A 26,467-nucleotide genomic window follows, 5' to 3' on the forward strand; every position below is an offset into this window, starting at 1 on the left:
TGCTCCTGTTCAAGATACTGCATTCCATTCCCCTACCCTCCTAGTTTTCAGGCATTTTTTAACCCCCGGTGGCGCTGTGGGTTAAATCACAGAGCCTAGGACTTGCCGATCAGAAGGTCGGCGGTTCGAATCCCCGTGACGGGGTGAGCTCCTGTTGTTTGGTCCCAGCTTCTGCCAACCTAACAGTTCAAAAGCACATTAAAGTGCAAGTAGATAAATAGGTACCGCTCTGGCAGGAAGGTAAATGGCATTTCCGTGAGCTTTTCTGGTTCGCCAGAAGCGGCTTAGTCATGCTGGCCACATGACCTGGAAGCTGCACGCCGGCTCCCTCAGCCAATAAAGCGAGATGAGTGCTGCAACCCCAGAGTCGGCCATGACTGGACCTAATGGTCAGGGGTCCCTTTACGTTTTACCATCAACATTCCATGTCCACTGAGCATGCTCAGTTTTTGTTGGACTGTTTTAGGGGTTTCTACCCACCTTGGTTTCCCCACCACTGCCGAAGGATTGTGTACTTCTGCAAGATTTGGGGCTCACCTGAGAATTCAGATACCTTTCTTGTGTGTGAATTACTATTGTTTTTTGACCCTTATTCAGAGAACTGATTGAACCAATTTTACCAAAGAGTTTCATTTTGTCAATTGACCTACAGGTGCTTACAAAAAGAGTTTCTTACACAACTATGGATTTGCAAGTATGGCTCGTCAAATCAGCAGGTGGTGTAGGGGAAAGGAACATTCAGAAGCGATGGTTTCCAAAATTTGCTCATCAGGCAGGCGGGACATTGGAACTCAGACTTGGGACAGTTGCCCTTTGAGGAAAGGCTGCCGTATTGGGGCTTTTCAGTTTAGAGAAAGAAAAGCAAATAAGGGGAGTAGGGGGTACATGAAAGAGATGCGTGGCATGCTGCATTGCAGGGGTTTGGACTAGATGATCATTGGGGTCCCTTCCAACTCCACAATTCTATGATTCTATGATGCATGGTATGCGGAAGGTGGATAGGGAGAATTCCTTCCTGCCTCTCTCGTAACAGTAGAGCTCAGAGCCATCCAGCAAAGCTGAATGTTGGAAGATTCAGGGCAGATGAAAGAAAATGCTGCTTCACACAGCACATAGCTAGAACTATGGGTAGCAATCAAGGAGGACGGCATTAAAATAGGTTAGACAAATTCATAAATGGTCAATTGCTACTAATCACAATAGCTATGTTCTTCTGCTTCTGCTCTTGGAAGCATTATGCCTCCGAATTGCTGTTTCTGGGGCTCACAGGTGGGGAGAGTGCTGTTCCGCTCAGGTCCTGCTTGCGGTCTTTCCATGGGGCATCTGTGTGAACAGAACACTGAACAAAATGGGACAGTGGCCTCATCCAGCAGGACCCTTCCAATGTTCTGTTCCTGGGACACATTTTTTTATTAACGTCCTGTTTAGCACGTCTCCTAAAACCTATGTTATTTGTCCCGCTATCTGCTGTGGCTGAAACTGCCTATTATATAATTTCAGTGGAAGGGAAACATCAAAGAATAATGCAGTAAACCACGCAATTATTGACGTAACATTTGTAGACTAAAATATCCACAGCATACTGCTCATATTTGCTTGTGTGATTTCAGTGGCGTACATTTAGGCTTGGTTACAGTCACATGAATGATTGTGAAGACGGAGTCAGGGATAGATGCTCCAAACTACTAACATAGTAATGGTGATTTGTTTATGGGTAAATAAAAAATGCATGAAACCCAGTCCAATCTGGGTTTACTCAACAGTATGTTCCACTGTGTTCATAGGGCTTTCTTCCAGGTAATGGGTACAACCTCTGTGTTCTTGAGTTCTAATCCTTGGCATGTGTCAGTCTCATTTGTCTAGAAAAGCTTCTGCAATCAATTTTGAAACAGTTTTGCCGAGAGTTCATGTGTTCTGATCCCATCCATATTATTCATAGGTAGGCTTCATTATATTCATTGGGGCTTTTCTCCCAAGTATGTAGATAGGAGTGCAGCTTTGAATTTATAATATCAGAATCCCCACAGCGTACTCTTCAAATGGCATCTTCAGCATCAGAGGGACACCGCCTTCATGTTTTGTTTTAACTTTCTATGTTTCTGCTCACGGTTGTCACTTGCAGTTCATGTTTATCTTGTAATACATTTAACTTATTTCACCCTAAGAGAACTAAGAGAGGGCTCCGGCATTGTATTTATAACAGGGCCTACTGAAGTTTAAGCTATATAAACAATTTGGGTGTGATTCTTTCCAGGCTATACATGTGCGGAGTAGGTTGTGTGTTCACGGTAATTTTAAAAAGCCTCCTTGACTGGGGGGGGGGGGCTTCAGCAGAGGTTTGGGACCACAGCCCCTCCTTCTTTAGTGAACAGACAATTGTTTGGACTTGGGCTTAAAGTGCAGTGTACATACGCAGTTCCACGCACAGAGAACATGGGAAGGATCAAGCCCAATATTTTAAAAAGTATTCAGTGAGCTTTGGGAGGAATTACTTTGTATAAAGATACTCCTTAAAGCCATTATCTTAGAAACCCGTTTTATTTTTTCCTTTTTAAAAGGCCATACGACATACTTGAATTAACAGGACTTCATAAGAATCCATGAGATCACACCAGGAGCAGGGCTTGCTTTGGAAACTGGATCTGTGTTCCTGAATGTTTAGCATTCCTCAGTACGAGCTATAAGGCGGGGACTGTTCTTTGGCATGATGACAAGGCAGTTCTTTTACTGAAAGCCCACGGAAATATGCAGGATGCACAGTAGTACAGCTCTGGACCCCCAGAGTCCATAGATCTTGCTCAGAAGAAGTTCTTGGAGAGTTGTGACCTTATCAACCAGTTTGATACAGCGTAGCCCAGGGGTAGGCAACCTAAGGCCCATGGGCCGGATGCGGCCCAATCGCCTTCTCAATCTGGCCCACGGATGGTCTGGGAATCAGCTTGTTTTTATATGAGTAGAATGTGTCCTTTTATTTAAAATGCATCTCTAGGTTATTTGTGGGGCCTGCCTGGTGTTTTTACATGAGTAGAATGTGTCCTTTTATTTAAAATGCATCTCTAGGTTATTTGTGGGGGCTGCCTGGTGTTTTTACATGAGTAGAATGTGTGCTTTTATTTAAAATGCATCTCTGGGTTATTTGTGGGGCATAGGAATTCGTTCATTTTTTTCTTCAAAATATAGTCTGGCCCACCACATGGTCTGAGGGACGGTGGACCGGCCCACAGCTGAAAAAGGTTGCTGACCCCTGGCGTAGCCTTTGCCTATCTGATACCTTTCATATGTTTTGAACTATAGTTCCCAGTCCCAGCCAGCATGGCTGTGTTGGCTGGAGCTGGTGAGAGTTATAGTTCAAAACAGAAGATGGGTACCAGGTTGACAAAGGCTGATCTAGCAGTATGTTCTGGATCTGGGTTTTTAGCATTTTCAGCCAGCAAAAAACTGCCAGCAAAATTATTGGCTTACCCTTCTTTACCTGTAAACTGGAATACTAGGATCTTTCTTAAAGACATCCCTTAAAGATTGCTCGATGAGATGATGAATGAAAACCATCTCACTTTAATAAGAGTTTCATTAGTCATTCAGTATCCCTCACCTTAGCTCCTAAAATAGATGTTCAGCACTGTGTGGAAGTGTAAGGAGGCCATGGATAACTATGCATATTCATTTCTGCAGCGAAAACAGTGCGTCCCTTCCAGTAGATAAGCGTCCCTAATATGCTGCTGGAGCTGAAAATATGTTGCTGTTTTCTTCAAGGCTATGGATTCACTTGGGACTGAGAAGGGAGTGCAATTTCGAAAACCCTTATCTGGGAGGGTACAAACATTCCCTCCGATGCACATGCCCTAGTCTCTGGGTCTGTCATTCTTCTCTGGCTGCCAATCACTTTATTTCAGCTTGCATCTCAGACAGCAGTTGATTCCATTTTCCTGATGTTTCTTTACACGATGCAGGTGGTTTTAGGGTGTCTCAACAGGTGTGGCTGCACTGGGCATCACACTGCATGGGGCACCACAACTATGCTATAGAATGAAGCATAATTTTAGTGTTGCACAGGGTTCCCCTAATATTTGAGAGCCCAAAGTCCGCCATTGTACTTGATAATTTCTGCATTTTATTTGCTCTTTCACACAACAAAACAGCCACCTTTGCAAATCCAGCAGAATATAGTGGAATCTGGCACCTATTTCTTGGTTAGTATTTTCACCAAAGAATCTGTTTGCAACTGTGTTAAACCAGAAAAATGCAGGAGTAAAACTGACAAAATTTAGGCAGTATAGCATCATACAGTTTTTCTGCAGTTTTCATGGGTGAATCATGTGGGGGAACAGAAGTGCGTAAATGCTGGGGGAGTAGCAACATGTCCAGTGATGTTTATTGGGTCATACGTGGTGTAAAATAAATTTAGTGGAACATGCAAATGTATATGTAAAAAAAACCCCATGGTTCCATGTTGTAACAGGTACTGTGGTGTTAAAGGAGTGTTCAAAATTGGGATAGAAGTGCTAGTATTGTTGTTGTTGTTTAGTCGTTTAGTCGTGTCCAACTCTTTGTGACCCCATGGACCAGAGCACACCAGGCACTCCTGTCTTCCGCTGCCTCCCACAGTTCGGTCAAACTCATGCTGGTAGCTTCGAGAACACTGTCCAACCATCTCATCCTCTGTCGTCCCCTTCTCCTTGTGCCCTCCATCTTTCCCAACATCAGGGTCTTTTCCAGGGAGTCTTCTCTTCTCATGAGGTGGCCAAAGTATTGGAGCCTCAGCTTCAGGATCTGTCCTTCCAGTGAGCACTCAGGCTGATTTCCTTAAGAATGGATACATTTGATCTTCTTGCAGTCCATGGGACTCTCAAGAAGAGTCTCCCCCAGCACCATAATTCAAATGCATCAATTCTTCAGCGATCAGCCTTCTTTATGGTCCAGCTCTCACTTCCATACATCACTACTGGGAAAACCATAGCTTTAACTATACGGACCTTTGTTGGCAAGGTGATGTATCTGCTTTTTAAGATGCTGTCTAGGTTTGTCATCACTTTTCTCCCAAGAAGCAGGCGTCTTTTAATTTTGTGACTGCTGTCACCATCTGCAGTGATCATGGAGCCCAAGAAAGTAAAAATTCTCACTGCCTCCATTTCTTCAAAGTAACACAGCCCCATGTCTTAATGCAACCTTCATCTCATTATGAATGAATGTGCTCTATTCACTTGGGTCTGATTTGGATCTGAAGAGCTATGTGAACAATTGCCTGAATATATGTGGATATTTCTGCCCATCCCCGCAGGAAGGAGAAAATATCTGTAGAAATAGACAGTGCTTTTTTTCTTTTAAAAAATTAAAATGTTTAGGGGTACTCTCATAATGACTCAAGAAAATCACCATTTTATAGTTCAAATTGGGGGAAATAAATACAGTAAATGGACAAAAGTACAAAGATTCACAAAATGTTTAGGGGTATGCGTCCCCCCAGAAAAAAAGCACTGGAAATAGGGATGCAGTTTCGCACATTCTTTGAGGGCAAATCCAAACTGAATTCATGCTAGGGGTAGGAATACTGCAAATCACATTTTATATTTAGTTAATTGGCACAAAATGTGCCTTGATAGGATCAACACTCTGTACCTGGAATATCACATATATTTGGCATTTCACCCATATTCAAACACGAAATTGGTTCAGCTTTTGGTTGTTGACCATCAGTTACCTTACAACTCAGTTTGCATTCTATGGAAATTACTTTTCCATTAATTGAAAAAGTTTATTAAGGGTGGGGGAGAATAGACATGCTAATGAATTATCACTTTTGTTTCTTTTGATCAGATTTAGGAATGAGAAATATAGATTTTAGCAAGAAGCAATGGTGTAGTCCTGAATCTGAAGTGCAGGAGCTTATCATAACTTGAGTCCTAAATTCCAGCAGATTTTATATACCGGTAGTTTCTGTCTGTCTGTCTGTCTGTCTGTCTGTCTGTCTGTCTGTGTCTCTCTCTCTCTTACACACACACACACACACACACACACACCCTCCACTGCATCACTGCCACGAAGATGTGTCCCTGTCAGAATTCAATCTCTTTTGTGCCAGAAAGTGTGGTATTCTTTCTCTCAGTACTGAAGATTATAGCTGGTTTCTATTATGCTAGTCCTGTTATTAATAACTCCCAGCTATGCAGAATCACAAGATTATCTTTTCCAAAATGTTAGATTAGCATTTTTTGAAAAATGAGATTTGAAATTGCAAAATACTTATATGTACAGTGCAATCCAATGTTTTGGGAGTGTTCCAATGGTTATAGAGAGCTATGGTGATGGTGCAAGCAGGAGGCCAGTAGATTGATGGCATTTAAAATTGTTTTTAGCTTTCCGCCCTTTGTCACACTGCCATGTTTACAAGTTCTCAGAAACTGTGAGGACTATGAACTTACAAAATTTGAGGATCATAGTAGGATTCCCTAAGATGTTGCTTCTAGGAAGGTCTGATTTACTAATTTTTGTTTGCACTTTAAAATTCCATTTTAAGATCTCAGTATAAGCAGTTTCAAGAAAACAAATCCTACCCAGAAGTGTCTTCTGGAAGCCCCATGTCACATGACAAATGGCTGTATGTCATAATTGACAGTGGTTTCCTTTTGTATGTTCATGAGCTTTTGTCACATGTGACAAGCAGGTCAAGGAATCACAAAATGCCCGAAACAGAAATTTAATTTTGTGTCAGGTAGCTGTAAGATTCCCTGAGAATGGTTTGAAAATATATACAGCTACATTTGTGTTCCTCCCCTCCACTAAGGAGCCGAGAGTTCACAACAACCCTCTGAGGTAGGCTAGGCAGGAAGACAGTAACTTGCCCAAGAAGAGATAGAGCTGGAGGGGGATTTGAATTCCTTTTAAAAACAAATTTCAAGACCAGTGCTCCATCCTCTGCATCTTATATCCAAGCATGTGCATCCACAGTTTATAAAACAAGCAAGAAGCTAAACCATTCTCATAGAAGTGGTCATTTTCTTTGCAGGCTATGAAATAACATTTTGGTTTTTGGCTCCCTTCTGCCATCTCCAGAGCTCTGTACCAAGTGCTCTAGCAGGCAGCGACCCATAATTACAGTAGATTTGCTCTGTAATATAATAACGTGCCTCTGCCTGCTGTAAACCTTGGATCTGAGATAAAATGTGCATGATGAATGGTGTGCGTTAAAAAAAAAAATCCTTGGAGGATATAAAAAGGGGAATCCTGCGCTGACCAACTAGCACTTTCTTCCTTGTGCTGTGTGAGACCGATGATTATGCAATGGGCACATATGTGATTTTGTTGATAGGTTTCAGAGCAAGTTCCTGTTCTTGCTTTGACTGTTGGCAAAATGTCTTGTGATTTCTCATAAGTCATAATCAGCAGCATATTTTATTCCTGCAAAGTAAGGGCCATGGACTGAACTCTAGGGCGTGAAAACCATATACGGTTGTTAGTCGGCTTGTGTGAGTGTGTGCCATTTGAGATTAGCTCATGCTAGGAATTAGTTCAGCCTTCCAAACCTGGTACCTTCCAGATGTTTTTGACTACAATTCCCATCAGCCCCAGTGAGTATGGCTGTAGTCCAAATATATCTGGAGGACATCAGGTATAGGTGATCAAATTGTACATTTTGAGTAGTTATAGTTACACTCAGAGAAGAAAGAAAAGGGGAAGGGCATTTAACGGTGCTTGAAATAATCTGCCATAAGAATTAATTGCTCTTTCTGAGCAGGATTTTCCTATATTTTGTCTGTTACTTGGTGCATATCAACCTCAGTGCTTACAAGTGCAATCCATCAGAGATGGTTCATGTATTCAGTGGGGCTTGTTGCTCGCTATGGAAACGAGATGGGAGGGCCAGTCCCTGCCCATGCATTCAGGAATCTCGTTCCCTCCAAATAGGTGGCAAATGTAATCATTTCCATCCATGGACTCCTGGTTTGCAGATATGGTGGAGCAAATCACTTTTTAAACATTGATTTTCCGGTCAAAGACTGCAATCCTAACCCCACATAATGGGCTGGGAGTAAGCCCCATTGAGTTCAGTGAGATATTTCTGAGCAGATGTGGTTAGTAGTGCCATTTCCCCCATTAGAGACAAATTAAGAGTTCTTCATACGTTAATCCATGAAGAGTGAATGGATGTTGGAGGGGGAGCAGGATTGCACACAGTGTCCCCGCCTTCAGCTGCCATGCATTAACCTGAACAACTGAACACAGCTCACATATAACCAGCATGTATGGACATAGATTCCATTTATACATTGGGGCTCACTTCCACACACTCATTCCACATGCACTGTGTTAATAGACTAGAATGATAATCAATCTACTTCCAGTGAACAGAAATGCAAAATATTTCCCCCCATCATTCTGCATCGCTATTCAGCTGAAAAAGGCTGCAAGAGCAGTTTACAGATACAGTTGCAGACTATATTGGATTACTGGAATTGGTCACAATATGTTTAAATTGTTTTATTGTTCATGTGTTTGCTACAGTGGATTCCCTTGAGAGGAAGGGTAGGATATACATTTAACAAATAATACATAAATATCGTGGTTTTCCATGTATAACACGCCCCAATGTATAACACGCCCCCTATTTTGGGGGACTCAAAATTAAGAAAATGGGGGGGGGAGATTCCCCAAAGTTGTTGAGCTTTTTGTTAAGCTTTGGGGGGGGGCAAGAGTTGTTATAATAATAATAATAATAATTTATTATTTGTACCCCGCCCATCTGGCTGGGTTTCCCCAGCCACTCTGGGCGGCTTCCAAAGAAACCAAAAATACACTAAAATATCACAGATTAAAAACTTCCCAGAACAGGGCTGCCTTAAGATGTCTTCTGAATGTCAGGTAGTTATTTATCACTTTGACATCTGATGGGAGGGCGTTCCACAGGGCAGGCGCCACTACCGAGAAGGCCCTCTGCCTGGTACCCTGTAGCTTTGCTTCTTGCAATGAGGGAACCGCCAGAAGGCCCCCGGCGCTGGACCTCAGCATCCGGGCAGAACGATGGGGGTGGAGACGCTCCTTCAGGTATACTGTTGAGCTTTTTAAAGGTGAAAATGCAAAAAAACCACCCCGCTCACCCGCCCCTCGCGTACATCGCCAGACCAGACTATCCTCTGTCCCATTGCCGAAGAAAGCAGCAAATCAACAGCCCAATTGCCGCAGCGACAGCCAATCAACAACAGCCCTTGCAGCAGCCACCAACGACAATCTCCAACTCACAGCAGCAATCTATCCCACAGCTCCACAATGCACTACCCATGTATAAGACAACCTCTAATTTTGAACATGATTTTGGAATAAAAAAAATAGTCTTATACACAGAAAAGTATGGTAATACGATAATCCCAGCCTTTAGGCTTTCAACCGACTGGTTGCCAGGTGTTTGGGAATTACTGCACAATGGACTTTGACAGGTGTCATTTACTGATGACACTATGGCATCAGATGATCAACAGGAGATAAGGTCCTGGCCTGTTGGGCTAAAAATGTTCCCTGAGCTAAAAAGACACCAAAGGAAATGTGATAGGGAGGGAGAAAGAAGAAAGCAGAAAGCAGATTCAGGCACCGGTTCTTAGGTCACATCCACCATACATCCTTATTTAAAGCATCCCTTAACAGTCATGGGTTCCCCGAAAGAATCCTGGGAACTGTAGTTTGTTAAGGGTGCTGAGAGTTGATAGGAGCCCCTCACAGAGCTACAGTTCCCAGGAACTGTAACAAACTATAGCTCCCAGGATTCCTTAGTTAGAGCCATGGTTCCCAAGGTGTTAGAGTTATTGTAGTGGAATGGAAAGACTTCAAAGAGAGAACAAGCCAAAAGCTGCTAGTCTTTCAGCTGAGTCGATGGAGAGGCCATGCAGTCCCATCTCTCCCTCTAGAGGGTACAGGGTTGTTGGTGTGATGCCCCCCAGATTTTCTTGCCTACTCCTGTGAGAGGGAGGAGCCTGATGAATCTGGTGGTGGAGCGCAGTCAACGGAGAGGTCCGTTCTGAAATATTCCAGTTGGACAACCTTTAAGTCTTGTTTTGCTCCTTTTGGTATTTTGAGCATGGGATCAGAAGGCAACAAAAATAGCTGCGTAAACACATCTGTGTGTTTTGTTTGCAGCCTTGACCTTCAATATCTCTGGTTTTACTGTGCTCTCCATATTAACAATGAGAAATCCCTTATAGGGCGAAGCCACGACTCTTGCATTCTAGATAGTTGGAAGCTGAGTTGAGTTGTTAGGGTGCCAGTAATAACAGTTTCGCACGAGGGTACTTTTTTGGTATTCTCACTCTAACAAACTGATCACACTGTTTGCCTTATTTAAAAATAACACAAGCAGCGGGCGAGAATCACATTGTTTGACAATCCTGTAAAAGGAGGCATTTTTGCGCGAACACTGCCTCTGACTTCGATCTGATTAAATCAGTCTCCCTGTCTGCCTCTATGTTCTCAGTGTTGTTTTAAATTAATTTATTTGCTTCCTCTTTGGATTGCCTCTGTAGACATTATCAGACACAATCTTCTGCATAATGCAAGCTTCTGCAGTGTAGCAAGTCAGTCTTGACATTCTCGTGTTTCTTGGGCTATAGAGGCTCTCTGGAAGAAGGCAGTGAATAAAGACCAGAAGTCCTCCAGATTACTAGAATTATACATTTAGCTCCTTAGATTGTGTGCAAAATATGGAAAGTCCAGAGCCTGAACTATCACACCAAGGTATCTGGTTGCAACAGTAGTGCTGTTGACGCTTCCACACCATACTTCTAAATAACAAGGCTTCCTCCAGAGAATCCTGAGAGCCCTCCTTAATCAACAATTCCCAGCGAATTACAGTTCCCAGGATTCTTTGGGGGGTGCATTAATTATGCTTTAAATGTACAGGGTGGATGTAATGTGTGTCTCTGAAACATGACTGGCCAAGTGGTGTGCTGTGTTGCATTGTGTTGCTGTAATGAATCACATTACCTCCTGATCCTGCAAGGCTCTGGTACAACTTGTTTGAGGATTCAGAACAAAACAAAAGCAAACACTGTGGCCATGTTGGCATGTAACGCTAAACCATGGTTTAGTGTTGCACACTTGAGCAAGAAGGAGCCGCCACAGGTCTTGGGTTCACATGCTCCCACTCTCCCCTGGTCTTCCTCCAGAGTTTATGTTCAGCCATGATGACTGATATCTACACAACTACAAGTCAGGTTATTTTATTGCTGAAACTAAACTCTTCCAGGGTCCTCCTTTTGAAGTCCAAGGCTCCTTCCTGTTCATTTACTTAGCAGCAAGTTATGCTTTGGCTTTTTGTATGACTGTAACCATTGGCTACTGACGAGGCACAACAAGTTCAATTTTATTCCTGCGTTCTGCTTAGCCAAGCTGCCATATTCCTAATTCTTAACAGGCATCGAATAGCTTTAAGCATTGCTATGAGAAAGCCAGGCTGAGCTGCTGCAAGAAAGGAAAAGCTCGCTGAGATAAAAGGATCCCCTTTACCTCTTAACATATGCTAATTTAAAAGGCAGAGCTAGCTAATGGCATTAATATAAAAACTCCCAGCAGGTGAGCACCCGAGGTTCCAGTACCAGGCAACATCTGCATTCATTCTTCTGTCTTAGTTATTTCAAGAGATATTTATTTTTAATGTTTGATATTTTATTATGTTTTTATATGTGCTGGAAACCACCCTGAGTGGCTGAGGAAACCCAGCCAGATGGGTGTGATATGAATTTGTTTGTTTGTTTGTTTAAAGTTAGAAGAGAGTTTAATTTTTTTAATAAATCAAAGACTATGCGTAGGGGATTCCTGTATACAGCAGAGCACATTATCCTGGGATCGTTGATGTACAATTTTATTTTATATGCCTAAATAGGCAGACGAAACAATATCACTTCTAAACCACTTAATATTAAAACAATATCACTTTGTAAACCACTTAATATTAAAACATCTCCAAGTGGTCTACAGCAAAAACTTAAAATGCATACTAAAAACCATCGCCATAAACCACCAGAAAAACACTGATCAAGGATCACAACAATACAGCATCGTAAATACAAAAAACAAACAAACTAAATCCTGGTTTAGCGGTCAGGGTAAGTTTGGGAAAGTAGTAACCCACGAGGCTTCCTCTATGGTTAGGGTGAAGAACATTCCAAAGGACAACAGTGGAAAATACCCCTTTACAGATCTCCACTATACAATGGAGTGTAATGTGTGGCACCGCTAACTGGAACTTCCTGGATGACCACAGTGATCTTAGTAGGTCTACATAGGGACAGGCAGGCAGTGGCTGCATTATTGCTTCATGGGCAGGGAAACAAAGCAGCTCTAGTAAACATCATGCCCCTCATATTCGCTCGCAAAAAACTGGCGCAAGTGAACAAATCCTTGGTCCCCGAAAGCCTCAGTATCATTCAACACTATTCCCTCCACATTAAGTCTTTTAGTTTCCATGGAAGCTTCATTCTAACTATAATCTGGAAAGTTGGCAGCCATTGCTCCACCATCTGTAAAGGATAAAAGTTCTGTAAAAAATTGGGCCTTGTAACGTTCCTGAGTTACCACGAGCAATTGTTTAGAAGCAGAGAAACTGAGTTATACAGCAACAATTAGCTGTACTTTGTTTTGAGGATTATGGCAAGTGAAAGAATTAGCTTTAATGACAGTACCTGGTGTACATAACCCACATATAAAAACACAGTTTTTATATCTACAGCATTTTTTCTCCCTGTTTAATTGACTTCTGATTCTACACTCACTGGCATTGGTTCTCCAGAGCTTCAGGCAACATTTGCAGCCTTAACTTGAGATGCTGAGACTGGAACCCAGGAACAAACATGCAGCCGTACCACTGAGCATCACAACAGTTGTATTGTTTCTTAAAACTGAAGGCAACAGTCAGTGTAAGAGCATAGTGTAGCCTGCTGACAGCTCAGAAGCTGAGTGTGAAGAAGGCACTGAGCATAATTTGCAGTAGTTAAAGGGCAGGATTTCAGAGGTTATCCCCACAACTAGCAGAAGCAAAGCAAATGTATGTAAAAGAAATCAGCACACAATTAATTTGAGTAATTTACATAGATTGGAGAATTGACATAGAACTGGTGTTGCTTCAGCATTTTAAGCTTTTTAGTGTTTGCTTTTTAAACATGACAGATTTACATTTGTCTGTCTTGCATGTTGGCCATTATTTTCTTTCTAAATCTGCAATCCTTCAGAGTTCTGAGCCGTTAGGAATAGGAAGGGTAAGTATTACAGAACTTCTGATGCTAGCTTTTGATGAGGGAATGCATCCTTTTTATGAGATGCAAGATGTTAAGTGCTCAAGTCAGCCTCTGTGTTGGCTTGAAACGGAGAACATTCAGCAAAGGACAAGCATGTGGCTGTACAACGTGTACATCTTTTTTTTAAAAAATGCCATGTTTAGAAGGCATGGGTAGTAGACTACTCTTTGGGGATCTGCTTTCCTTAAACATTTATTCCTTTTTTTATGGAATTCATTATTTATTGCACTTCTCTTCTTTTGCAGAGAGATGGTCAATGCATGGTTTTCTGAGAGAGTTCATCCCATACCAGTGTGCAAAGAGGGGGCCAAGCAGCACGGTGAGGCCTGTTCTTGTCCCAGCCACCAGGCCGCACGGGCAGAGAGCACTAATCCCACACCCCCAACCAGGAAGATCTCTGCTTCTGAGTTTGACAGGCCCCTTAGGCCTATTGTTGTCAAGGATTGTGTTGGAACCGTGAGTTTCTTGTCGGACTCCGAAAAGAAGGAGCAGATGCCTCTCCAACCTCGGACGCTTGGGAGCGATGCAGGGGATCAGTGCTCAAGGCTCTTAGAATTGGTGAAGGACATTTCTAGTCACTTGGATGTCACAGCCCTTTGCCACAAAATTTTCTTGCACATCCACGAACTCATTGCCGCCGACCGCTACTCCCTCTTTTTGGTGTGTGAAGACAGTTCCAATGAGAAGTTTCTCATCAGCAGGCTCTTTGACGTTGCCGAAGGTTCCACCTTGGAAGAAGCTTCAAACAATGGCATCCGTCTGGAGTGGAACAAAGGCATAGTGGGACACGTGGCAGCTTTGGGGCAGCCTTTGAACATCAAAGATGCCTATGAGGTAAACAAAGAATAATTGTGCGGTGGGTGCGTTTTATCCAGAGAGACCACTCATCTACAGTCGAACCTCTTCTTACATCCACCTCTGCTCTCATCCATTTCGCCCAATGTCCGCAGCAAACCTGGAAGTAACTGACGGGTTTGCAGCTGTTTGCGCATGCGCAGAAGTGGGCAATCGCCCCGCGCGCCTGCCCACAACAGCGCCTCACCTGGTGACCCGTTTCGACTTCCGGACGGGCCTCCAGAATGGATTGTGGTTGTGAGTAGAGGTTCCACTGTAGCTGAATATTTGCCACACCAAAGATGTCCCATCTTTCCTCCAGAGAGCTCAGCCATGGTGTACACAGTTCTCCCCTCACCCTCCATTTTACCATCACAACAAAGCTGTGAGGTTGGTTAGTTTGGAGATGGTGACTGGCCCAAGGCCACTCAGTGACCTTCAAGGCCGAGCAGGGATTAGGTCTCCCAGGTCCTAGCCCAACACACTAACCACTACACACTCCTGGCTCTCATTATGGATTTAGAAAATTCTGTGTGAATGTACATGGTGAGGAACGCAACAGTTGGCCTTCTGGTTAGAGAAGGTAATGGAAAGCACATGACACCAGCATGTTACTGAACTGTTAATAGTGCTGTAGCACAGTTTATGATGCTAGGTGGCTTGGACCTGATATGCCAAAGTGTTGCCTTCCCTAAAATGCCTCACTGCAGTCTCTTAAGGTCAGTTTAGACCATTGTCTACAATTTGCTCTCTGTAAGAACATAGGAAGCTGCCCATCAGACTCAATATTTCTCAAACTCTGATCTCCAGCTCTTTTTGGACTACAACTCCCATCATTCCTAGCTGCCAAGACCAGTGGTCAGGGATGTTGGGAATTGTAGTCTGAAAAACAACTGGAGACCCAAGCTTGAGAAAACGTTGGTTGTGGGATAGGGGCTCTGCAGGGTTGTGGACAGGGTTCACCCCAAGCCTTACCTGGAGATGCCACTGGAGACTGAATCTGGGACTTTCTGCATGCATAGTGGATGCTCTGAGCTGTTGCCATTTTCCATGCATCATGGATTCAGGGGTTCTTAGTGTCTGTCCCCACAATTGTGGAGCTGGGGATTTGCTAGAACGGACAGGCAACTAGTCACTGGAATTAAGTTAGGCCCGACAGTTCTTGGTATATTTTATTTGTGTTGTCCTGATTAGTCAACTCTGGTTTGCATTTGTAACTGGAATTATAATTTTTTGGGGCTGGGTTGTAGGGAGGAGATCCGTGGACCTGTGGATATTACCATTCTATAGCTGTCAGGCATGATATTTTGATTCTGGATATGTTTTGACATTGATATCTGACATAAACATTTAGTGTGCCCTAGAAATGGAAATAATGTAATTTGCTATACAATTTTTGGGGCTTTAAACTTGAGCAATTCTAGTAACATCTGGTAACGTGAACTTTACACATATGTCTATGGTCTGATGTATGTATGGAACTGAGTATAGTCTGAGTAAGAATGGCAAAACTAAACTTTTAACATTCTTTCCTGAAATGGAAGAGCTTAGTCTTTTTCATCACTATGGCTAATTTAGCCATAATTGCACTTCCCTCAGTTTTCTCACTTTCTCCAGGGAGAGAAATAAAAAAAATAATAAAAAATGGTTGTGCTTTGGGCAAACAGCATGTTATGGAATATATTCAATCTGAGGGTGGGAGTGGAGGAGATACTACAAATTTTTGTAAGCTTGCTAAAACTCTTTGTGACATTTGGGTTCTTTATCTGCAAATGGTGATGATCCACACAGTGCTTCAGTCATTATTTTATGGGATGGAAATGTCAGGAATGAGTGGGGGACAGGATCTTTTTTGGTAGTGACTCCAAACTTGTGGAATTCGCTACCCTGAGATGTTCACCAGACTCCTTTCTTTACTGTTTCTAAATGATCCCCCAGTATCTTTTTATTTCATCAGGACTTCTCTGTTATAAGAAAAATGGGATTTATACTGCTTAATTTTTTTATATTGCCTTATTCCCCCTATTTTAAGTTAACAGAGTTTTTCTTTTTAAAGATTATATTATTGTTTATTTTATATTGTCCCCAGACAAAAAGTGAGCAGTAAGACAAAACCCAAACCATGACTATAGCTTGCAGCTCATTTGGAGTGAAACAAAGCATGAGCCCGGGTTTAGACATAATACACAGCCAAACCATGACATAGCTCCAGGTAGTATGGCAGCAGCAGGACCACAGAAGAGCAAAGTAGCTGTGATTTTATTTATAAGTGCCTGCACACTTGCATGTTCACACTTAGCTATGGTTTGGCTTAGTGTTACATGCAAACCAGGCCATTGTTTTAAAGTGATTGTGTGCTGCCTTGGGAAAGCTTTGCCCTGCAATGTTCATGTGCTTTAGTAATTCGTTAATAAGTAAATAATTGAACACTGCTTACAAGAGGAACAGTGAAACAGAACCTATTACAGTGGTACCTCGGGTTACAGACCCTTCAGGTTGCAGGCGCTTCAGGTTACAGACTACACTAACCCAGAAATAGTACCTCGGGTTAAGAACTCTGCTTCAGGATGAGAACAGTAATTGTGTGGCACGGCGACAGCGGGAGGCCCCATTAGCTAAAGTGGTGCTTCAGGTTAAAAACAGTTTCAGGTTAAGAACGGACCTCCAGAACAAATTAAGTTCGTAACCTGAGGTACATATTTTGCAGTGTTGTCTCTCTGCTCACTATGCATCTGGACACCTCTTAAGATATCTTCACCAAACTTTGTATGATGATTTCTGGGATCAAGGAGCAGGTTTTCATCTGTGTTTCAATACAATTGGATGCCATTTTGAATCAAGATGGTAGACAGGACCTTTCAAAACTGCACTGAAATTTAACCACCTATTACAAACTTGCATTATTATTTTTTGGTTTCTTAGAATTCCCAAGTATCCTATTGGCATATAAACTTAGGAAATAGGTATGGTTTCTGAAAAAATGTGTACATCCTTATCTATTTTCTTCTTTTGACAGGATCCCCGATTTAATGCAGAAGTGGACCAACTCACGGGCTACAGGACGCAGAGCATCCTCTGTATGCCAATAAAGAACCATAGAGAAGAGGTAAGGTCACGCATCTGGCTCTTCCTTGGTTGTAACATTTCCAGCTCCACTAATTCGTTGAACCATTTTCAGCTTTCAGGCTCTGTCCCAAAGCACAACATGGTTTGTTCTTGATTTTGCCTTTTTATTATTTAAAGTCTGTCTGCATGTGATTCCACAGAGTTCAGTTTGGACCTGCTCTGTTAACTATGCAGAATTGGTAGACAGCCAGTTTCCTCCCCTCCCCCGTGTTGCCATTTAACAAGTAACATTAGCCATTTTTGGCAAAGTCGGCGAAGTTGCATTTTCTTCTTGCAAATATAAAACTCCTATTTTCTTGTAACTTTTATTTTTCACCCTTGCTGAACTGAATCTGCATTATGAGGAAATACTGTGTATGTAGAAAATGTATTACTAGAAAGGTCTAAAATACAATGAGCCTACTACATAAAATCAGGCTTACACTCTAAAGCATGGAAAACAAAGGAAGGAAAAAATGGGACAGAATTTATTTATTTTTTAAAAGAAAATTTGTGAAAAAGAGAAACTGCAGAATTAAAAAAAGGATGTCTTGCTTTCAGTGTTTGCCCATCAGGGCTATATTATTTTTAAAATTCCCATTTATTATGATGTCAAATCTAAGGGCTCATCTACACTTCCTCCAGACCTAGAAGGCACAGCTCTAAGAGATTTTATGCTTGTCTCATGTTTCCTAAGGAAAATGCACTCACTTTTCCCAGGAAAACCCACTCTCTACCATTGAATTGGAGCAAACAGCAATCCGCAAAAAATCTGGTTGGTGTTTGCTCCATTTTAGCAATAAAGAACAGGTTTTCCTAGGGGAAAGCAGTGGGACAAGTGGAAGTGTGGACAAGCCCTAAGCATGACATGGGAAATGTTCATTGAAAGGTGGTATAAAAATATTGTGAAAGTAGTGTACCCCCTCCCAAGGTTAAAACATTATGAAAGCCCTGCCTTTGGACTCGTAATCCAGTCTTGCTGAAATTGGTTCCAGCCTCAGATAAAGATTAGCTGGTGCCCGCCAAGTAATAATCATATAAACAAATAGTTAAGCGATTCTCCTATTCCTGTGAAGTCAAGATGAACAGGGAAGATGCATCAGCGTCCTTGAGAAAACCTGGGGATTACAGAATAGAAAAAGTCTGCTACTTGGGCAGGTGGGGAGACTCAACACTGCTCAAGGAGTACCTCATGTACTTGGTGAGCTTGGAATGCTGACTTTTGTGTGGGGGTGGGGACGGGGTCAAAAGAAACAGAAAACCAAGAAGGATAGGATGTGCAAAAGACGAGATATATTTGCCTAATATGTGCATCTGATAATTTGAATGGGTAGGTGAAATTTTAGAATTTACAGTGGTTGCCAAAGAATTGATGCTTTTGAATTATGGTGCTGGAGGAGACTCTTGAGAGTCCCATGGACTGCAAGAAGATCAAACCTATCCATTCTTAAGGAAATCAGCCCTGAGTGCTCACTGGAAGGACAGATCGTGAAGCTGAGACTCCAATACTTTGGCCACCTCATGAGAAGAGAAGACTCCCTGGAAAAGACCCTGATGTTGGGAAAGATGGAGGGCACAAGGAGAAGGGGACGACAGAGGACAAGATGGTTGGATAGTGTTCTCGAAGCTACCAGCATGAGTTTGACCATACTGCAGGAGGCAGTGGAAGACAAGTGTCTGGTGTGCTCTGGTCCATGGGGTCACAAAGAGTCGGACATGACTAAACGACAACAACTATACAGTGGTACCTCGGGTTAAGAACTTAATTCGTTCTGGAGGTCTGTTCTTAACCTGAAACTGTTCTTAACCTGAGGTACCACTTTAGCCAATGGGGCCTCCTGCTGCCGCCGGAGCACGATTTCTTTTCTCATCCTGAAGCAAAGTTCTTAACCTAAAGCACTATTTCTGGGTTAGCGGAGTGTGTAACCTGAAGCGTATGTAACCTGAAGCATATGTAACCCGAGGTACCACTGTAATTGAAATAGAAATGCAATGCATCTCACCATAAGCCAGAAGACGGTGGCCAGGTGACTAGTCTTCCTGCTCAGCTGGCAATTTTAAGGCCCTTGTTCTCCCCCTCCTCTGGTTCTTTCCCTTTACAATGGACTTGGGCTCCAAAGCCTTTTAAAAAGAGGGTTGTCATCTGTAAAATAAGATCTAGGATGACCCTGGAAGGAAATGGGCCCATCCTTGAAGGAGTCACGGCTGGAACACTGAACGGGAGAACTCTTCGCTGCAATGTTTTGCTGCAGCGCTGCTTGCTGCTACAGATTTTTGTGGAGCCTTTGCTTGCTCTGCCCTTCACACAATGCTTTATGTTGCTTTATGTTTAGAGAATACATATGACAGTAAACTGGCCTCAAGCTGGTCTTTTGTTAGAGTGTCCCAGGGCTTATTTTGACTGTATGGAGTTTCTCTTGTCACATAACTTTTGGTTCAAAGGCTAATTTTTGGACCTGAGTTTTTTCAGTTCTTGTTTCCCAGCAGCATTTCAGCTTTTTCCAAAATATACTTACAGTTTCTCGTGTTATATTAACTCATGTTAATCCCAAACGTCATTTTACTTTAAACTTGTTATTCTTTGAGCTGCGGCTAATTTAAACATTAGCTTCATCTCCTTGATCATTTCGGCCATCCGCTGGGATGAGAGGTTTGTTGCTTTTTCATCTGAATATGCATATCTTTTCTTTCAGACAAGATTTGAGTTTGCAGAAATCTTTTTCATCATCCTCAGTAATTTATTCTCATATGCAAACCTGGCTGCCTCATGACCTAACCCTGACTTCAGTTTATGGGTGGGCAAATCTGTCAATCCCCCAGAATATAATGCATTTTATATGTTATTTTCACTAGCATGTGTATTTATATGCATTTCTGTACACATTCTGAAAGATAGCTGTGTTTTGATTCACATATTGGACGGAGAAGTTTGAATTAGGTAGTTTCTCATTAAAATACAAATAAAATCAAATTTCCCCACATCTCTACTTCATTTCCTTTATATCATGAACATTCAGAAAAATAGTTAATAGGTACACCACTAGAAAGTCACAAAGATTGTTAACAACACAATCCTATACATGCTTTTGTGGATATAATTCCCTGTTCATGATCCAGCTTCCTTATGTGTAAGCAAACACATGAGGAGAAGCTGGGACACAATGTCAGGCCCTGCCCCCTCAAGGATGTCATCTACACAGTTTAAATCCCCCCACATATTTGGGGGCAAATATTTCCAGCAGAGAGTATCTTTTATGTCAGCCATCTTTGATCAACGAAGAAACGAAATGCCGTGTTCTTAGGTCAAGACACTGCAGGGCTAACAGACTTGTTTAAAGAAGTATTCAGCTTGCCATTGGTAGCTCCCGAAATGAAATACAATGACTTTGGATAGGTTTACCCTCGTAAACGAAAGCATGGCCCCAGCTGAAGCAAAGCATCCCCTTCCCATTACTTGCAAGCATAAAACAAAGTGATAGATGAACAAATTGGCAGAGGTTGAAATGAGAGGGAAAGGGAGGGGCGAAGTGCTACACTCACTTCTAGTCATTTTGAACTGGAGGGACAGAGTTTTGGAATCTTTCTTGGGGAAAGCTGGTTTCTCTTCCCACCCCACCACAACCTTTTCTTTCCTTTTAAACTCTCTTAGCAGAAGGTTTTCATCACTCTCGCCATAATGCTTTACTGACACATTTCTGGAATGAGGCTTGATCCATGGAATCAGACCCTAAATTGCCATCTGCTTTTAGCTGCTTTTCCTACTTTTTGAAAGCCATTAACAACATAAAAACACACTGGCTCCTCGTTCCAAAGAAAACGCCCAGAAAACAGACACAGCCATTATCATGAAGATCTATCTAACAGATAAAAGAAGCTGCTTTGGCTCTGAATGTTCACCCATAACAAGCCGGCTTTGCTTTCTGCAAAGCTACTGAAGCCGGGCCTCAGGCACGTGTCAGCCGTGGCACATCACTCCCACAAGTGACATTTCATTGGCTCAGCCATCTGTGCATGTTCTGGGCAGAATGTGCCCCATGCCCTGTGTGTGGATGTCGATGAACACTTTGGGCAGGCAGAAAGGCAGGAGCAGCTCACAGCCCTCCATTTTGAAAACCAAACTGAAAGCAAGGGTGTGACTTGGGCCACATTCACATCATAAATTCAAAACACTGCGATGCTATGCACTGTGAAGCCACGGCTTCCCCCAAAGAATTATGGGTGCTGTAGTTTAAGTGTGTTAGGACACCCCTATTCCCCTCACAAAACTACACTTCTTAGAGTTCTCTGTGAAGAGGGGTTGATTGTTAAGTCACTTTGAGAACTGTAGTTCTCATAGTGGAAAAAGGATCTCCTAGCTACTCTCATCAACCTTAACAAATTATAGCTCCCATAATTAATTCGGGGGAAGCTACGGCTGTTTAAAGTGGCATCATAGTTTTTTTAATGTATGGTGTGAATGTGACCTTGTCTCATGGTGTACTCTCCTCTTGATTGCCACAAGCAGAGCATGGGGTTGAGTAACATGCCCGTAATATGCACATTGGGAAAGATGGAGGAGTTATTTTTGTTGTGCCTCACTTTATTCGGTGACAAGAATTTTTGAGGTGTTCTTGTGATAGTCCTACAAACGCAGCTAATCATAGTAACAATGAATGCACCAAATGGACTCACTTTTGCTAGTCATTAGCACCCTGTTTTGCTAGTTTTTATTGTTCTTATTATCTCCATCGCTGTCCTTCTGAGGGCAGTCAGCATTCATAGAGCAACTTACAAAAGAATTACAAAAACAGCACAGGATAAGTATTCCAATCAAGGTTTAAAAACTTTAAAAGCCTGATAAAATAAAGAAAGTTTTTGTCTAGTATGGAAATGATGGCGAACCTCCCTGGAGGGGACAGTCCATAGGTTGGGCAACGGTACCTAAAAGGTTCTCCTGGGTTGCTAATCACCCTGCTTCTGATGGGGGGGGGTCACCCAATGAAGAACCCCAAATATAGATCTCAGCACACAGGAGGAGTCTTGATAAGGGAGAAGATGGTCCAAGGAATACCATGTGGGGCTTTAAAGTTCAGCTCAAGAGCTTTGAACTGAGCTCAGAATCAAACAGAGATGCAATGCAGCTGTTTCAAAACAACTGTGATGTGATCCCACCTCCTGGTCCTTGTCAGCAGTTTTGTAGCCCCACTGCAGACTAACTGGACCTTCCGGACCATCTTCAAAGGCAGCCCCATGTAGACTGCATCGCAGTGATCAAAGATTACTCTCTGAATGCTAAAAATCTATGATAGCCCCCAAAGTAAAAGCACAGCCTCAAGGAACAGCAGGAGCCTGCATGCAACTAATAGAAAAGTAACGTGCATTTATAATACAAGAAAGTGGGCACGTGGAAAATGTGATGGTAGTGCATCTATTTTTATACTTATATTTTAGTTTGAGAATCACCAGAAACTATATACTTAGAAATAGACTCGCATCCTTCTTTCCATGAAAGGGGAAGGCATGAGAAATGACATTGTTTTGTGGCTTTTTGTGTGTGTGTATATATTTATTCTTGCAGGAGGAAAGCTAAGACAAGAAGCTGCAGGAAGCCTCAGAGATGCCCATTAGATGTTGGGGCCAGTGAAGTCAAGAAGATGATTTGGGTTGAGTACACACCATAAATTTGAAGCACATGGCTGCCCCCAAAGCACCATGGGAACTGTAGTTTCCCCCTCACAGCCACAATTCCCAGCACCCTTAACAAACTATAGTTGTAGGATTCTTTGCAGGGAGTCCTGTGCATACATGTGCTTTAAATGTTTAGTGTGCATGCCCTCAGCCCTTCTTTTCAGAGCACATTTCTGGGAAGTCTATCTCACAGACTTTGAATGGAAAGAATACCTGCAGTTTTAGAGCAGAAGAAAGCAGTTTTAGAGCTGAGCCTACTTTAAATCACAGAAGAAAAAGAGCTGCTCAGGGAGAAATTTAAACTGAAAAGTTCAGATCTGTGGAGTGGGGGGGGATGTTTTCATTAAAGGGAAATGATTGGGAGAAATAGGGAGGGGATCACCATCCTTCAGCAGGAACATGATGACCCTTCTTGAATTTGACAGTGTCTTCTGAACCAATAGTATTGGGCGGGATTCCTAATTTATCCAGAAAACTTCCTGACAAACATAACGCCAGGTTGTTTCAATATTCCTAAAGTGTTTGCAGCAGGCAAGAAGGAAAAAAGCGGCAATTCTGTTGGAACAGATGTAATAACAAGGTTCCTCCCCCTCTGAATAGATTCATCATGTAGGGATGGTGAACCTGTGGCTTCCAGAGGTTGTTGGACTTCAACAACCATCAGCCTTAGCTAGTCTGGGCACTTGTCAGGGGTGATGGTTCTGGGAGTCCCACAACATCTAGAGGGCACATGTTCCCCGTTCATGATGCAAGGGGTCAGGAATGTGAGTAGAAGAAATCAAGGCTGTGGAAGTCTAGTGAGAAGGTGTTGAGGGAGGGTGCAGACAGATGATTTAGAGGGCAAGAACATCAGAGAAGAGCCTAGGCTGTGACTATGAGGTCACATCCATTCCATACTTTTAAAGTGTTCCTATACCACTTTAAGGGATGCGGGTGGCGCTGTGGGTTAAACCACAGAGCCTAGGACTTGCCGATCAGGTTAGCGGTTCGAGTCCCTGCGATGGGGTGAGCTCCCGTTGCTCGGTCCCTGCTCCTGCCAATCTAGCAGTTCGAAAGCACGTCAAAGTGCAAGTAGATAAATAGGTACCGCTCCGGTGGGAAAGTAAACGGCGTTTCCATGTGCTGCTCTGGTTCGCTAGAAGCGGCTTAGTCATTCTGGCCACATGGCTCCCTCGGCCTATAGAGTGAGATGAGCGCTGCAACCCCAGAGTCAGCCACGACTGGACCTAATGGTCAGGGGTCCCTCTACCTTTACCTATACAGGTAACAGTAAGAACCTTCTTCCAAAGAATCCTGGGAAATGGAGTTTGTTAGGGGTGTTGGGTATTGTAGCTCTCTGAGCAGTCTCCCAACAACTCTCAGCATCCTTAAGAAAGTGCAGTTCCCAGGATTCTTTGGGGGGCAGCCATGGCTGTTAAAGCTGCATAAGAACACTTTATATGTGTGGTGTGGCTGTGGAAAGGAGCAGCTGAACAAGGGATGCCCAAGTGGGGTTGGATGGTTTGAGGGGGAGAAGTAGGAAATATGTTTAGTGGAAGGGGGGGGGAATGGGCTGAGGGAATGATTGGGTGTGACTGAGTATCCTTGATTTGGGCAAAGAGCAGGAACAGCTTACTGAACAAAACATAGATTTACGTGTTTGCCACATTCTGTAGGACAAATGGGAAAAGAACCCCACGAACGGCTTGAAAATGTAGTGGTTTACTGGAGTGGTCTAATGATAAAGGGAGCCACCAGTTTTAAAGGCCAGCATAGGTAGAACGGCTAACTGGTATCAATTGTTTAGTTTTCTGGCTGAGAAGGAAGTTCATCTCCATAGGGGTAAAAACAGCCGGAGTATGCCTAAATAAATAAATATATCATGCAATCCACATCTAAAATAATTATAATGCAATCCGCAGCTGAATGTGAACAGGGCCCCTTTGCTCTAAAAGAGACAAATATATATTTCCGGACCCTCTGTGCATTCTTTGGTTTAGTGGATAATTTTTCTTTAGTGTTGTCTTTACTGAATCTTATAATCGTCACAGGAAGCTTTAAAAAAAGTGTTTAGCTTAAGAATAACAATGGAAAAAAACAACGGCACATTCTCCCTTTGGGGTTTGAAGTAGCTTTCAGAGAATTAAATCTAAGATCTGAATGTACAAGAATGCAACGAGAAGCATCCAGATAAAATAAAACGCTGAACGCAGCTAGCGATGCTACAGAAATGCCTGTGGCCTAGGGAGAAAAGCCTGCAGGGAACCAGGAAGGGCAAAGTCGTTTTTAAGGCTAAAAGTCAGCATGTCTATTTTAGGCCAAAAGAATCATAAACAATAGCGCGCATTAAATTCCACGGCAGTTGATATGATCGTAGAAGCTTTTCCTTTTCACACAAATGAAACATCCGAAATGGAGCAGCGATAAACATTGTGCTCCGGAAGATTAGAAAGACAACTAGCTGTCATGGGAGGCTTCTAGCAAGGGTAGCCAACGTTGTGCCCTCCACATGGTTGGCCAACAGCTGCCTCCATGCCTGACCATTGGCCATGCTGTTGGAGGCTGACTGGAGTCCAGCAACATCTGGAAACCACTATGTTGGCCTCTCCTGGTGTGCAGGACGCCCCAGTCAGGAAACTACGGCAATAAGTTTACTGTCTCATTCCAACAAGAGCAAAACGGGAAAGTCCTGGCTGTACCCAGGTTCAACCAAGTCCAGTGTCACCTAGTGGCTAAACTGTATAACAACACTGTCCGCACAACAGACAGCGGCAAAGTGTTAGCAGAAGGGAACTGCAGTTGTATTGGCAATGAAAAGACATGCTTAGAGAGAGCAGCAACAGGGGGGAAATGAGGGTAAAATACAATTAAGGCTGCCAAATCACAGGCGTTACAGCTTTGACTTTAAGTCTTCCCCATGAGTATGTGATACAGTGTGCAATTCAACCAGTGTGGTATAGTGGTTAAGAGCAGTGGACTCGTAATCTGGTGAACCGGGTTCGCTTCCCCACTCCTCCGCATGCAGCTGCTGGGTGACCTTGGGCTAGTCACACTTCTCTGAAGTCTCTCAACCCCACTCACCTCACAGAGTATTTGTTGTGGGGGAGGAAGGGAAAGGAGATTGTGAGCCGCTTTGAGACTCCTTTGGGTAGTGATAAAGTGGGATATCAAATCTTCTTCTTCTTCTTCTTCTTCTTCTTCTTCTTCTTCTTCTTCTTCTTCTTCTTCTTCTTCTTCTTTTTCTTCTAACCAAGGTGGGATTTCTGCCTAAAATGTGTAAAGTTAGACCAACCCATATTGTGATGGGCTTGCCATTATTATTTCCCTTTTTTAAAAAAATAAAAATTATTGGGTATTTTTTTCTCCCCCAAAGGGAACATGAGAACATAACTCCCTTTAACAAACTTTTTCTTCCTCCTCCAAGTCACATAATTCTATGGGGCATTGTTATTCCAAAGTTTCAGATGTGAGTCCGGTGGATACTCAACAGAACTTCATTTCCCCATATGAATCTCTGAGAATGGCGCAGACTGTATCACTTGCTCAACATTCAAAATGGGTTGCTGGATTGGCTTTCGTCCTGTACAGTGGTACCTCGGGTTACATAT

General features: G+C 42.8%; 1 protein-coding gene across 12 annotated transcripts in view; it reads left to right on the forward strand.

The window, feature by feature from the left end:
• PDE5A (phosphodiesterase 5A) overlaps positions 1-26,467 on the forward strand; it is a 119,202-nt gene that overhangs the window by 45,765 nt on the left and 46,970 nt on the right. For all 12 annotated transcript variants that reach the window (XM_083756462.1, XM_083756455.1, XM_083756456.1 and 9 more), the window contains 2 exons: positions 13,520-14,108; positions 17,125-17,214. In XM_083756462.1, coding sequence (XP_083612588.1) covers positions 13,524-14,108; positions 17,125-17,214 — 675 coding nt within the window. In that variant the 5' untranslated portion in view covers positions 13,520-13,523. The remainder of the gene's footprint in view (positions 1-13,519; positions 14,109-17,124; positions 17,215-26,467) is intronic.

The sequence above is a fragment of the Podarcis gaigeae genome (genome assembly GCF_964106915.1).
Source record: "Podarcis gaigeae genome assembly, chromosome: 9".
NCBI classification, from domain to species: domain Eukaryota; kingdom Metazoa; phylum Chordata; class Lepidosauria; order Squamata; family Lacertidae; genus Podarcis; species Podarcis gaigeae.